At 40.8% G+C, this 14,087-nt stretch overlaps 1 protein-coding gene across 1 annotated transcript in view; it reads right to left on the bottom strand.

Moving 5' to 3' along the window:
- Positions 1 to 14,087, bottom strand: part of ULK2 (unc-51 like autophagy activating kinase 2) — a 36,236-nt gene that overhangs the window by 9,458 nt on the left and 12,691 nt on the right. The window contains exons 6-18 of the mRNA XM_082294746.1: positions 13,459 to 13,632; positions 12,305 to 12,378; positions 11,686 to 11,787; positions 11,277 to 11,335; positions 10,885 to 10,967; positions 8,847 to 8,897; positions 8,385 to 8,470; positions 7,622 to 7,793; positions 6,663 to 6,723; positions 6,330 to 6,422; positions 3,201 to 3,338; positions 2,049 to 2,194; positions 1,733 to 1,813 (exon numbers count right to left, since the gene is read on the bottom strand). Of these exons, the coding sequence (XP_082150872.1) occupies positions 1,733 to 1,813; positions 2,049 to 2,194; positions 3,201 to 3,338; positions 6,330 to 6,422; positions 6,663 to 6,723; positions 7,622 to 7,793; positions 8,385 to 8,470; positions 8,847 to 8,897; positions 10,885 to 10,967; positions 11,277 to 11,335; positions 11,686 to 11,787; positions 12,305 to 12,378; positions 13,459 to 13,632 (1,320 nt within the window). The remainder of the gene's footprint in view (positions 1 to 1,732; positions 1,814 to 2,048; positions 2,195 to 3,200; positions 3,339 to 6,329; positions 6,423 to 6,662; positions 6,724 to 7,621; positions 7,794 to 8,384; positions 8,471 to 8,846; positions 8,898 to 10,884; positions 10,968 to 11,276; positions 11,336 to 11,685; positions 11,788 to 12,304; positions 12,379 to 13,458; positions 13,633 to 14,087) is intronic.

Genomic DNA, 14,087 nt, shown 5'->3' with positions numbered 1-14,087 from the left:
CATTTCATAAATGTCTACTCAAAAACAAACCACCACAAACTTCTTGCAGTTTGCTCAGTAAAGTGCCCAGCTGTTACAACACATCTTTCAGCCTTCTTAAGCCCATGGTTTTGCTAGTTGGATTTTGAATATGAGCTACTTCATCTTGATTTCATTCCACTCCATTAAGCAGTATGTTTCAGAGCAGCCTGTCTGCCTGCAGCTCTAGCAGAGAGATCAAGTCTATTTCTCATTAACTTTCCAGCCAAGAATTTGCTTGCCTGAAATCCCTCTGCTTGTCTGTCTCATAGCACTGAAAGTCCTCACCTGTCGTTTTAGAATCAGTCTGAAATCTCACTGGTTACTGTTCCAGGGTTGTTGCCACCCCAGGGAAGGTTTCTGAATTAAAAGTGTGTCCTCTGCTGCCACTGGCAGCAAGAACAGCTCAATTAGTTCAGAAGCCACATTACGAAAGACATCTTCAGTCCTTAGAAAAATCTCAGCTCAGATGACCTCACCTCACCCAAAGCAAAAAACTGCTTCCCATCCCCATTTAAATGCTGAGAAACAGACTTGCTGCGATTTGTGGTATTGTACAAACAGAAATACCACTGCAGTCATTTCAAATTAAGAAGTGAAGCCAAGGAGGAAAAGAATGCAGAAATATGAAGAAATGAAACATTAAAATCCCTGCCAGCCATGAAAACAGTGCTGTGGTGGTGTGTCACAAGTCAGTTTGATACTGGCAAAAGGCACTAAATCAACAGCCTGACAAAATTCCAGCCAAAGAAAAGTTGCAACAAGAAAAGCAAATCCAGTGCTTTGTATTCTCTTCACACACACCCTTTTTCAGTTTTTAGGAGACTATTTCAAACCTAAGGATTCACTCATTCCTTTTGTTGAACCAGCCAATGGCACAGCAATTATAAAGGCAATTTTTGAGACACACCATTGAACTTACTTCATATGGATAAAGCCATTCCCAGACATGGCTGCTCCAAGAAATGAAGGCTCTATCATCTCCAGATGGTTTTGGAAAAGTGTTTAAATAGGGGAAAACCTCACAACGCAGTTTCAACACCACATCTTACAAAGTCAAAATAAAAAGTATAACTAGTATTTTAGATAGAGAAGAAAAGGCACCCAAAATGTGCACAGAGCAGAAGAACAAGCTGCTGAATTGCATATTCTTATACCAAATCCTTCTGGCATTACAGTGCAATTCCATCTTTAACATTCTCAGAACATCCTCAAGTCCTATTTCTTCCTGATCTTGTTTCTTTTTCCTGCTGGCATGCCATAATAATTTATGACTTGCAAAGCTTGCTGACTGCTTAGCAACAGTAACATCAGATCCCAACCGATTTCCCAAGGGAATGACGAAAACGTGTTGCACGCTGTGCACTGGCAGCTCTGCCTCCCTTTTCTGAGAACTGGCATGACAGAGCTGGTCTATCAAAACCAAATTCTGAGCAGCACATTACTACCATTCATTATAAACCATCCCTCTTTAAAGACAGGCTTCATCAGAGCTGTTTTTTCATCTTGACAGTAAGAAATTTCAGTTGCTGTCTTGTTGTGTAGGGAATTAGTTATGGGCAAAGGTGCCACCCAGGCCACAAATGGGCTGTTTCCACAAAAGTTCAGTGTCTCCTATTAGCCCATTCTAATGTGTGTTGGCTCTCTCCCCTTCACAAAATACTCTAGAAGCTCTATGAAGATAATGCTGATTGCATTGTCCAAAGTCACTCACCTGAGAAGTTCCTACTCCTTGATTCATGTCCTTGGAGTTGTCCACAACAGCAGTGCCCAAGCTGCTCAGGTATGGTTCCAACTAGGCAAACAAAACCAAAATGTGTATTTACACTTTATACTTCACTTACAAACAACGACAAAGTAAGTGAAAACCTAGTTAGTTTACCTCTGTGAGCCATTTAACAGAAATTATTTCTGCACACGTGACCGAGTTGGGCAGGTTGCGGTTTAAGATTAATTTCAAGCAAGAATTTGAGTTCTGAATTACTGTTCCAGATAAAGGTCTGCTAATTGCTAAGCATTTCTGTGCTTACCTAGTGGTGAAGGAGAATATGGTCTGGAAGATCCTGTGGACAACCTACGCCCAATGCCCTGGGCAGTGTCAGCTGGCACTGGAGAGCACGAGCCCATCTTCATGAAACCCATTGGGCTGGTGTTGGAGCGTCTCACAACTCCAGCTCTGGCAAGGTAAAAAGAATGGTCACACACACTGTGGTCACTGGTTCCTTGAGATAAGCTTCAGAATCCCCCCTGAGGAGTCTGATCAGTTAAAGGAAATACTGGTGTTTCAAGAGAAAGCTAAGAACTTAAGCTAAGCTTTCCATACTGACAATAATCATTAAGTCCTTTTGTTCACAAGCACTTTTAAACTTTCAGTGCCATAGCAGTCTGTTAACTGGAGAACATTAAAATAGATTTCCCTCAGTACACCCTCATCTTCAAACAACTTGATCATCAAATTTTTTATTTCACAATCACATATTAATGTAAATGTCCGTTTTTTAATCAGCAAAGATTCTGAGAAAGTTTTCATATTGGGTCTGATATACAGCTCAGATAACTAAGAACAGATTATTTAAGGGAAAGGCATTTCTCCAAATGTAGCAAGTATAATCAAATTAGAGATCCTGGTAAAAATATGCAAGAAACCCTGGGTTTTGTTTTTGTAAAGATCTTCAGAGTTCTGAGTAGTCTATTTATGAGTCTTTGACCTTCACCAGCCTGATCCTGTAGACCACAAGGCAGAGAATAAGCCTGGCTCACTAGAGCTTTGTAATGAGACAAGCTGGTTAATTAGCATGCCAAAAATTGTTTCCTTGATATTCTACAGAACAAAGCATTCATCTCATCATTACATGTGTGGAAACAAAACATAACTTATTACTGACATTCCAGTTCATGATGTAATGCCATGCAATACACAAAGAGCAGTAAAAAAGCAAGACTTCATCTTTTTACCTTCTTGGGTTGCATTTTGAGTGAAAGAACAAGCTCATTTTGTTTTCATGAAAATATTTCAAGCGCCCATCCAACAATCTTGAGATTGTGAAGGGCTTTTATTTGTTATCATTGAAATGTCTCTTTAGTGTGGAAATAAAATGACCTCAGCAAGAAAGCAGGGACATCTTCCAGGGCACAAACACCAACCAGACCCAAGAGAAAGGAGTTAAAAAGCCCAGCCTCACCTGGGTGATCCGTGGGGGTTGGACACGGGGCTGGCAGTGGAGGAGAGGTTCTGTTCTATGCGCTGGTAATTCCGTAGCTGGGTGGGAACCGGGATGGGCGCCGTCTCGCTGCGGGGGGACACGGAAGGCTGACAGTGCCTGAAGTTGGAGGGTATGGAAACAGGAGATGGAGACAGGAGATGAATACAGGTAGGCAGGTCTCTCTCTCAGTATTGGACTGTAAGAGTTTTGAGAAAATCTAGGAAGCAGGCAGATAAACTTCCTCTGCGCTCACTGGGTGCGCTGCGATCTCGGCTTGTCCTAACCCAGCTCCAACTCTGCACGGAGAAGGATCAGGAACTGTTCAAGACTCCCTGCCTTCCCTGCACTGGCTGGGATCACATGGAGCTGGGAGTCAGCCCTTGGTCACACATCACTGAGATCTCCAGATCCCTCTGACTCCCTGCCAAGCCGCCCGCTGTGTTTACCACACTTGAAAATAGCGTTCTAGGAAAACCCAGCGCGCCAGGGACAGGAAGTTCAGAGCAGGCTTGGAATGTGGACAAAAGCCACCGAAGCACAGGCAGAGATATCCCCAGAGACACTGTGAACTTGCAGGAGGAAAACATGTTACGTAATAGCCAACCCCTGGCAGGAGGAGCAAAACCACACACCTGAACATTAATCCACAGATTCCAATTGCAGATTGGCCAAGTTCAGCTGGAGTGGCAGTGACCTGCCTTGCCTCAGTGTGGCTCCTGATAAGGGACTCAAACCACTGCATGTAATCAGTAACCAACACTTTTAAAGGAAAACAGAATTCAACGGAAAGAATTTCAAACAAATGGGCTGTTTGGAAGATAATCACTTTATTATCTGGCCCTTTATTGACCATGTCTTTAAAGAAAGATTACAAATTCTTAGAAGAAATGTGAAAAAAATTCTCTAGAAGACAGGTAGTGACAGCACGCACTGCATAGCTCCAGCTGAATAGAAATCTGTTGGTTTTTTTTTTTTTTACTCTATTTGTCCTATTCTCTTTGCTACCTCTTAGAATGAAATATTACTTCCTAATATGCACAGAACTTCTTTAGAAAAAGAAAATAACTTTGTCCTGCTATTGCCACCCAGTTTCTGGATCCCAGAGTAATTTGGAAGTTGGTTGTGGGCACACAGTCAGCAGAAAGCCTGAAAACTTCCAAGCAAGGAGAAGGACTCCCAAGTGGAAACCACAGGAAGGCTGTGGGCAGCCTGCCATGACTACACAGCACATTCAGGGAGCACAGGGAACCTCTCCCCCAGGAGAGGGAAGCAGATGTAATTTAAACTGTGGCAGTGACACTCAGGAGACCATGAAGGCACTTCAACTTTTAAAGAACTCAGCATGGAAAATGCCTTTCCCTGCTGTCACACAGCCTTGCAGGTAAGTCCAGGCAAGCTCTCGAACTGTGAGCTAACTGGAGGCAGCAGTGCTGTGGTGCAGAGGCACAGCCCCATTGGGGCTCCCCAGCTCAGGCCCAAAGCTGAGCTCTGGCCAGGCTTCCTCCAGTCTGATGAGGTTTGTTACCAGTCAGAGAAAATGCAATACAGATGTGTGCAGAGCTGCATGCAAATCTTGTTTCTCTGAGATCGAGAGAATAAAACTGGTAATAAACCACAGGAGAGTGAACCACCTCGACCTAACCTGCCTGTTCTGGTTGGAGACTGTCTGTGAAGACACACAACATACAGCAGCATAACTATAGGCACAATTAATTCAGTTTGATCAGTTAATCGGAAAGATTCCCTGTTTCACAGGGCATAACCTTTTGTAAAACACCAAAAATCTAAAAGGAGCAACCCACAAACAATGAAAGAACATTTGTCAGGAAATAAAAACCCAAACCCCAAAACCAAACCCAGCATCTTGTAGAATACCAGACACACACACTGCTTTCTTCAGACCATGCCCCAAGCAGTCTCAAATGCAATTACTGAATTAACTGAGCCAATAATTAAATCAAACTATTAAAGTACAAACACAGAGTGTGAACAGTAGGCACCTGTTTCTAATCACATGACCATTTAGCTCTTAGTAATGTACAAATGACACAACTGGCATATTTTCATAAAACTTCTAACTCTAAAAACTCTGCCTGACACAACTTAAAACACGAAAGAACAGTGTATTTATACTACATTGTACGTGGCCAATTCAGAGCAAATGGATCTCTACAGGCAAACTATCCCCGTTATCTGTCCTTAAACATAAAACATGAGGCTAAAAGCTGTATCGACAGCCCCTGTCAGCAGATTGCACCAACTGCACAAAGATCAGCACAAAGTAGCAAACTTTTCTTGTGACAAGCATTTCTAAACAAATAATGCTGACTTGCAGCCCTCTAGCACTGGCACAAGCCAAAAATGCACCCAACATAATAGCTCTATTCCCCAGTTAGCCACTCATCCTCTTTCTGTTTGTTCTGAAAACATCACAAAATTCATCACTTGAACAAATTCTGCTTAGATATTCCATCATTAAGCTCTACTTTTTCCAGTATAACACAGGAAAGATTTCAGGCACCACTGATGAAAATCAGTTCTATTTTAAACCAGAAGAAAATGAAGCCTACAGCCATGTGGAAGAAAGGGCACTAATTACCAGTCCTGCTGATGGAAAACCTGCAATACATGTTTAGCTCCTTCATGTGACTTTGGCATCTTGTGAGACACAGCCATGAAATTCACGGTAATCACTTCCACAAAAGCCACACCCAGTGACCAGACAAACCAAACCAGCTACGAGATACAAATCCACAGCAATCTGGGCTTTCAAAGTTCCTCTTCTCTCACAACCACTTCTTAAAACGTATCTGCATTCAACATCTTGACTCACTACATTAAGGCTGTGCTGTGCTTCCCAGCACCAAAAAAGACAAGTCAGTTATGTCTCTATATTTGTGCTTTTAAACAGTTCAAAATTTAAACAGACAAAGAATGCTCTCAACTCCTTAAGGAAATCTTTTGGGGATATACCAGAGAAGGCATGCAGTGTAGAGAGGCTGGAAAAAAGAGGTCTGGCTTCTATTTTGTCCAGTTTCACAATTAAAAAAATAAATAAATAAAGCCAAAACCATAACACAGCAGAGAATCTAAGGCCACATCACACACCTGTTAGCTGTACCAGAGGCAGCACTTCGAGAAGAGGCTGAAGATGGTTTCTGTACAGTTCCTGAGCTTCCAGAAATAGTTAATGGTGACTGCCTATGAAAACAAAAACCACTGTCAAAAGACAGGTCCTCACACCAGAGAAACTCTCTACTTGGCAGCAAAACTTCCTGAATTCAAGCTGTTTAGATACTCATATCAAAATCAATTCTTGGTAATCCTTCTGAAAGTCCACAGAGCTATGACAACCCAATGCCAAAAGCCCAGAACCCCCTTCTGCAGCTGCAGCATCAATCTTTGAAGAGGTTTCTTTTGGAAGAAGCTCAGCACACCTACCCTCCACACATCAAGAACTCGCTGGAAGCCCGCCTGCCAGCTGCTCCCAAAGGCATATCATCTGCAGGAGGGAACACACACAAAACCCACATCAGGAAGCAGAATCAGAAAAAAAATTACATTTCCAATACTGCTGTTGTAGAAAAAAACCACTTCTGTGAACATACAAAAGTTTTCCACAAACTATTTTGTGTAGGAAAATACCTCAAATGTGACCCCCAACATAAATGGAACTGGGGAAGGGAGTTCTTTAACAAGTTATTTTGCTGTTTGTTCATGAGTTTTTTTTCATATTAACAACAGTTTTGAAATAAACTCCATTGTTTAGGGGTACAAGGTACCAGCACTGGGATGTTTACAACAATGGATGACAGAAACTCTCCAGGCAGTCATTTAGTCAAATATTTACCACAAGTTGGTGGCATTGTCCAGAAATCAGCTGATTTTGTGCAATTCAGGTTGGGGCCCATGTCATAAATGTGCTACATCCAAGCCTTTCCTTTGTATAAGCCCAGGCTGATGTTTTACCTTTCATGTTAGAAGTGTTCTATGTTTTTAGCTACACTTTTTATTTAAAGCTCTAGAGCATGAGCTATAAATGTTCAGGGAGTCTGGAGGAAACAAAGTGCCTGCTTCCACAAAGAATTCCAAGAGAATCCTTGTGTCTTTTATCAGCAGTTGTTTACAACTGAATCTCGTCTTCTACTGCCAAGCCCCACTATTTTCCATTACTTTAAACCACCCCTCTTACATATTTGGCTGCTCAACTGAAGATTAAAATGTCCCTGATGGACGTACAGTACCAAAGAGTTTCCCTCCAGAGAGTAATCAAACTACAGAAATTAATTTCAATGTGAATTCAGACACATTTAGAGCAAAGAGAGCCAAGAACAACGGGAGGTAGAAGTGTGTTATGAATGAAAATTGGTTTGAGATGTAAAAATAAGAAAGGCTCTTACATGAGTGGTCTGAAGAGATATTGTGTGGGACAAGAACAAAGTCATCTGTGTCACAAGAGGAGTTCTTGCTACTGGTACTGGCAGAGTCTTTAGAGACTTGAAGATAGTTAGGTGGACCCAGTGGAGGGGAAGACAAATTTTCTTCTTGAATGTGCTGCATGTCTGGCAGAGACTGGAGGGGGGCATTGGGAAAAAGAAAGGGAAAAAAACCCACTGTAAATCCAGTGATTCAGAAAGTAGAAATGCTTTTGAACTACGAAATTTCAAATACTGGATAATCCTGTAGTGTCAGTTTAGACAGTTCTGTATTGATTAGACTGCGAGTTTAAACAATTGTGATTTATTCAATCATTCCTGGTGATAGAGATGTACCTCTTCCAAATGTCACACCAAATTGAAGCCACTGGTTTGTAATAAGGGGCCTTAGCCAGAAGGGCCAATTCAAAATTTATCTGTAACAGCCATTACATTGCAAACCATATTAGAACATTTAAAGATTTGCTGCTCTAGCATATGATACTTATATGTATTTTTTACCTTAACCAAACAGAACAACAAAAATCCCACAAGATACAACACAAGGAGCAAGAGAGCACCAAAATGTTAATGGTATTTAAGGAAAAGACAGAGGTGTTCCTTGCTCTTTGCTCTTGAACATGACAGTTTACGCTGTCAGAATTAAAAGATCTAAAAAATTCATGAACTCTTGGCTAAACATTACAGAAAGCATTTTCTGGAGATTGTTGTGTAACACAGAACTTACTGGAGGAGAAGCAAAGCGACAAGGAGAGCTACCACAGGAACTGCCAGAGACTGAGCCTGGGTACGTGGGCACTGGTACAGGACAAGCTAGAAGAGAAAAACCCAGGGGGGGGGAAAAAAAGGGACTAAGACTTCAAAAGACTGAATTTCAAACAAATTTCCTCACTGCTTCTCATTCATAAGCCCTTACACAGCTTATAAGAACAGCACATCCTCAATCACACGAGGGTATTTAAGTTCAGTGGAAACGTCAAAAGAACAAGTAAATAAGTATCACATTTCAGTCTGGCATAACACAAAAAAGAATTCAACACTCAGCCTCATAATAGAGCACAACAACAGGCAGGCTGAGGAAAATGTCTCATAAACACTTAGTGTGATATTTGGCAGATCTTTCTCCCTCCCAGCCTGCAACATTCATCATTTACACAAATAAGTGACAAAAAACCCAAAACCTACTCACATTTTTTCACTGTTGAAACGTGATCCAGGAAAGGGTGGTTGAAAAATGCTTCTGTAGAACAAGAAACAACGACCACTGTGAGTAGATGTACAAATGACAGAATTTACAGACTATATTGCAGATGGTGATAAATGGTTGCCTTCCCAGAATCAACATTGCAGAGCCAGAGGGTGAAGAGCTTATAAAAGATTAAAGCTTTCTATGGTATGTGCTGCTGAAGAGTTTGGAAAGGAAACAAGAACCAATTGAATAGCTTCAAACATCAGTCAGCAAGGCAAATCAGACTGAATCACTGGAGGACATCTTATGACTGCACTTAAAGCCATGAAGACAAGAAGCCTTCCTATACTGCTGAGGAAATTATGTTCTCTGTGGTAGTAATTCAGTTTTAGTCTGCTCTTCAAAACAGTGAGCATTTTTCACACCAGACACTGGAAGTATTTTCAGCTCTGCCTTTCTCAAGGATTGACATTTATTTCTGAATCCATTAATGCTACACCTTAGGTGGCAAAAAAAAAATCACAGCAGAGCCATTCTCCTTTCCACTTCCCAACAGCAGAACACGACCTGTGCAGCCAGTTCATGGCATAAAGCAGAATTAGACACCATTCCTTTAACAATTCCTCAGTGAACTCGCTGTTGTTACATTAGAAATAGTTTGCTTTTGTGGTAAATGGATATGCTGAGGCACTTTTAACTGAGCATAACCAATTGGCCACCAGGTTACATGGAAAGTTTTGTTCTGCAAGGAGCAGTGTTCAGATGGTTCAGGGAATTTGAGGGTTGGTGGGAGCCAGCTGCTGAGCTGGGTGAACTTTAATGGCCTAACACTTGAGGCAAAACAATGCTGTGCCTCAGACATAAGCAAATAACAAGGAGAAAAAAAAAAAAAGAGAAGGAATCTGAGGCCTGCAGTATCTCCTTTCCTTCAGCAACACTTTTCTCCCTGACCCAATAAGGGAAGGAATCAAGCTGTAATGCCTGAACTATGTAATTATTAACTTTAACACAAGGATCAGGTGCTCTCCAGCTTTTGTACAACACCTGCTGTTCTACTTTATATTACTGGAAGATCAACAAGACTTACAGTGCTATTTTTACTTTAACAACAAGCGACTGGGCTCTGTTATAAACTCTCCCTTTCACTCCCTTTGCTAAGCACATTCCAGAGCAGCCCCTTTGAGGCCCTTTAAGTGGCTCAGCCAAGGAAAACATGACTTTCATCACTGCCATTCTGCTTTCTATTTTTCTTTCGAAGCACAAATGCTTTCTCCCACCACCACAAGCAATACAGTGAATTCCCCATGTTTGAAGAAACTGTAGGGATCAGCACACCCAGAGTGCAGAGTGGAATCAACTACTCACAGTCCATGTTTGTGATGTATTATTTCTCCTACACATAGAGATTTATATATTGACCTCTGGGTACAGTCAGTAGAATTTACGACATTTTACTCAATTATTGTGAGCTTTTTCTGGATCTGAACTAAAGTTTTAAGATTAACATTTCCTGGCAGCTATGATAAAACTGCATTGACAAGTAGTGCTATAAAATTTAAATAACCAGCATGAATATCATGACATACAAGATGCAGCTAAGAAGAATTAATGAAGATTTAGCTTTTCAATAGTGTGTTTCTAAAGTGGGTTCTTCCAGTACTTTGTTACATTTCTGCAACCACATGGAGATCAGAAATGTTTGCTCCCAGTATGATGCCAAAACCAGTTAAAGTAACAGAAATAAGACTTCAATATGAAATTTTAGGTATAGCAGCAAACCCTCAAAGGAAAGGGCACAACTGAAAGAATTAAACTGATTTATATTTCACTACTCAACAACATGATTTATGTACATCACTTAATACTGACAGTGATTTATTTTAGCTACTCTGCCTTCTTTACGAAAACAGAGAAGAAAAAAAACCCTTCACTTCTCACATAATTGGCTGTAGACAAAAGGTCAAGATAATTATTCTGGTCACATGAATACAACTAACAAGGAAAGTCAAAAGAGCAAGAGGAAAAGAGAAATACATACCAAAGTCCATTCTATCTTTTTGGTTTCTCTGAAGCAAACCCAACAGCAGGTCAGCCAGGTAAGCTGATGTTTCCCTAGGAATGCTGCACACATGAGGAAGTAAAACACGCATTAAATTTAATGCATGCATTGAATAATGCATAGCACATTGAATTTCAGGAAATCAGCATTCTGCTACCACCTAAGTCATCACTATCTATGCTCTATAGCCTTGGTACACCTAGTTTCAGCTAGGTACAAGGAAGGCAAGATGCAACATGACTCACTGGTATCACACTACATCCTTGTCAAGATAGCAGTAGCAAATATTTTTATGGACCCCAGGCATTCCCCAAGATGAAAAAGTGTTCAATCAACAAGTGTAAGTGACAGGAAAGGCCATGGTGACATACCTAGGAATCAAATTCCTGTTCTTTTCATAAAACATTCTCAAATCTTGAGGACTATTGGCCTGCCAAATAAAAATGTACATTAATTAAAGCTCAGTTTCATGGAGGAAATAGCTTTTGTACCTAAGCACACATCCACAAAAAGGAGGCTTTTGCATATGGGCATTAAGGGGGAAAAACACCAAGCAGAGCAGTGACTTCAGCACTGAGGATCCTTATTTATGTATTTCCTCTGGATTGAACACACTCATCACGCAGACTAAGTATAAACAACTTCTCCCTTGGTATTCTCAAGCCTTTGCAGCACCAACACTACACTCAGACATGACTTGCTTCTGCTTTCCTGACTAGAAGCAAGAGCCCTAGGAACGTCCTTCAGACTGAGAAGATGGAAAAGGAAAGCAAGTGTTACCTGAAAAGGTGGTTTTCCAACAAGACACTGATAAATCACGGTTCCTATGCTCCACAGGTCTGCTTTAGCATCGTAGTGTTGAGACATAATCACTTCAGGGGCCTGGAAAGAACAGCAAAGTCTCAGAAGGGAAAACAAAAAAAGCAAAGCCACAGCAATATGAATCTCCTGTCAGAGCAGTATTAGCAGAGACCACTTAATTGCAAGAGAAAATTAACATTTTCATGTGCATCACATGGCTTGAGAGGTAAGAGCTCCATCTAAAATGAAAGCTGTGTTTCAAAACCACAAAAAAAACTAGAAATGCTGATGTTCTGAAGAAAGCATCCAGAATGTGGCATGCTTGGGAAGAAGAGGGAAGTGTTATTTACTTGGCTTCTGCAGTTCTCCTTTGGACAAAGAAGCACTAAGAAATGTTCAAAGTCGCTCTGATTTTAACAATCACGATCTCCAAATCCCAAGCTAAAAAAAGGTAGTAAAACTATGGAAAGGGGAACTGCACCCTGTCCCTGATCCTTGTAAAGCAACACGAGGCATTTGCCAATCTGCAAGCAGTCAATTATTTTGTTCTGGCAGGAGAATGTTTGAGATAAGCAAGATAATGTGAAATGCCCCTTACCATGTACATAGGGGAGCCACACAGAGTTGCAGCCATCATGTTGCTGTGCAGATAACGAGCAAACCCAAAGTCAGCTGTGTAAAGAACAACCTTGGTCAATGAAAAGAAAGATCATTTTCAAATTTTTACAGCCTAGAAATCACCAGTCTCTGACTGAAATCTGCTACAATTAACATTGGGATTGAAAAAAAGATAGGTTTAATATCTAGCCAGCTACATGGAATAGTAGAATCTTTGTCATGCTGAAAGAATAATCTATTATCTTTTAAATGAGCAAGCCAAAAAGCAGCAGTGACATCATTTGCACAAACTGCTGCTCAGGCACCTCCCCAGCTGCAGAACAGCCTGTCTGGCGTCAGCAGGAAAGGATTAAAGTCACTGGCTAAATATAAATGGCTCATTAAGGGTGATGAATATACAATCTGCCTGCAGTGAAATCACATCAGGTACAAGTTTAAGAAGTCAAGTTTCAGGTGCCTGAATTTTCCGTGCAGGCAAAAGCATCTGAAGCTATCAAGTAAGGACAGCAAGGGAAGAAGTTTTGTCTCCCCTGGGCAATTTTTGAGCAAAAGCATAGGAAAGAACTTGCTAAAAGCAAGATGTTTTTAAATAGACGCTTAACAGACAACAAGGAGTGATTAAAACTCCTGAAGTGGCCTCTGCAGAGGAGTTTGGTTGTATCTTGAATACTTGACATCTCTCCCCTGTTACAAGGCCAAGCCTCCCTTCTGCCATGCCAAAAATAGGCCATAACCTTCATTTCTACACTTCTCAAAAAACCCTTAGAAGGGTCTACCACTAAAAAAGCAAACAGCTGGAACTGCAACTGGAGTCTTGCATACACACAGTTTTGAAATGGGTTAAAGGCTACTCCAAGTTTCAAAAGTTAGATTTATGCCTAATTAAAATAGTTTAGTACTAGAAACATCAGCTAAATAGATTTGTCCTGCAGATTTAATCAAAAAGGTCTTTATGATTCAATCTTTTTTTATCCTGAGAATGCATCACAGCATGAAGCTCATCATTCTTGACTTGCTGTCTGATTTGCATCAACTGAATGCACTCCGTATCCAGTACTTGAACTAGAGAGACATTTCTGAGGAGGGAAACAATCCAACAGTGCTGATTTACCTTTCCAATCAGAGAAAATTTACCTATTTTGATGCGTATGCCACTGACACTGGATTTCCGACGGCTGGCGTAGGACAACAGAATGTTCTGGGGTTTGAGATCCCTGTGGATGATGCCTTTGCTGTGCAGGATGCGCATGGCTGCTGCAATCTGCTGCAGGAACACTCGGATGGTGTCCTCACTGAGAGTCCCCTTAGCTGGGAATGACACACACAGGAGCAGGGGGGAGAATAAATATCAATATCGTTGGGTAAAAGCAATAAGCTTCACAGTGATCAACTGAAAACATAGTGAATTACAATCCAATCATTATGAATCAGATCCAATCCCCAGTGTTTTTCTACACATGTAAATATTTTCAAAAATATAGACATCATTATAGTTTTACAGCAGCTACAGAACTCTGAATCATCTGTTTTTACAGTAGTTTATTCAACTTGGTAGCATCATATTTGTAAAACTTCTCAATCGCCATTAAATCCTAAACTGGCTAAAAAGGCAAAGGAGATAAGAAAATAAAAGAACTTCATATAAAGTGTATCCAAAAATCACGGTAAAACCTGAAGCCATAAAACTTGTTCTTTAAACAAATCATTATAGGGATGCTGAGAACCACTCTGCTCAGAAATTTCATCCAGGATAAGATTAATTT

The sequence above is a fragment of the Coloeus monedula genome (genome assembly GCF_965178545.1).
Source record: "Coloeus monedula genome assembly, chromosome: 20".
NCBI classification, from domain to species: domain Eukaryota; kingdom Metazoa; phylum Chordata; class Aves; order Passeriformes; family Corvidae; genus Coloeus; species Coloeus monedula.
The sequence above is the reverse complement of the archived record's forward strand: the minus strand, read 5'-3'. Positions and strand labels throughout refer to the sequence as shown.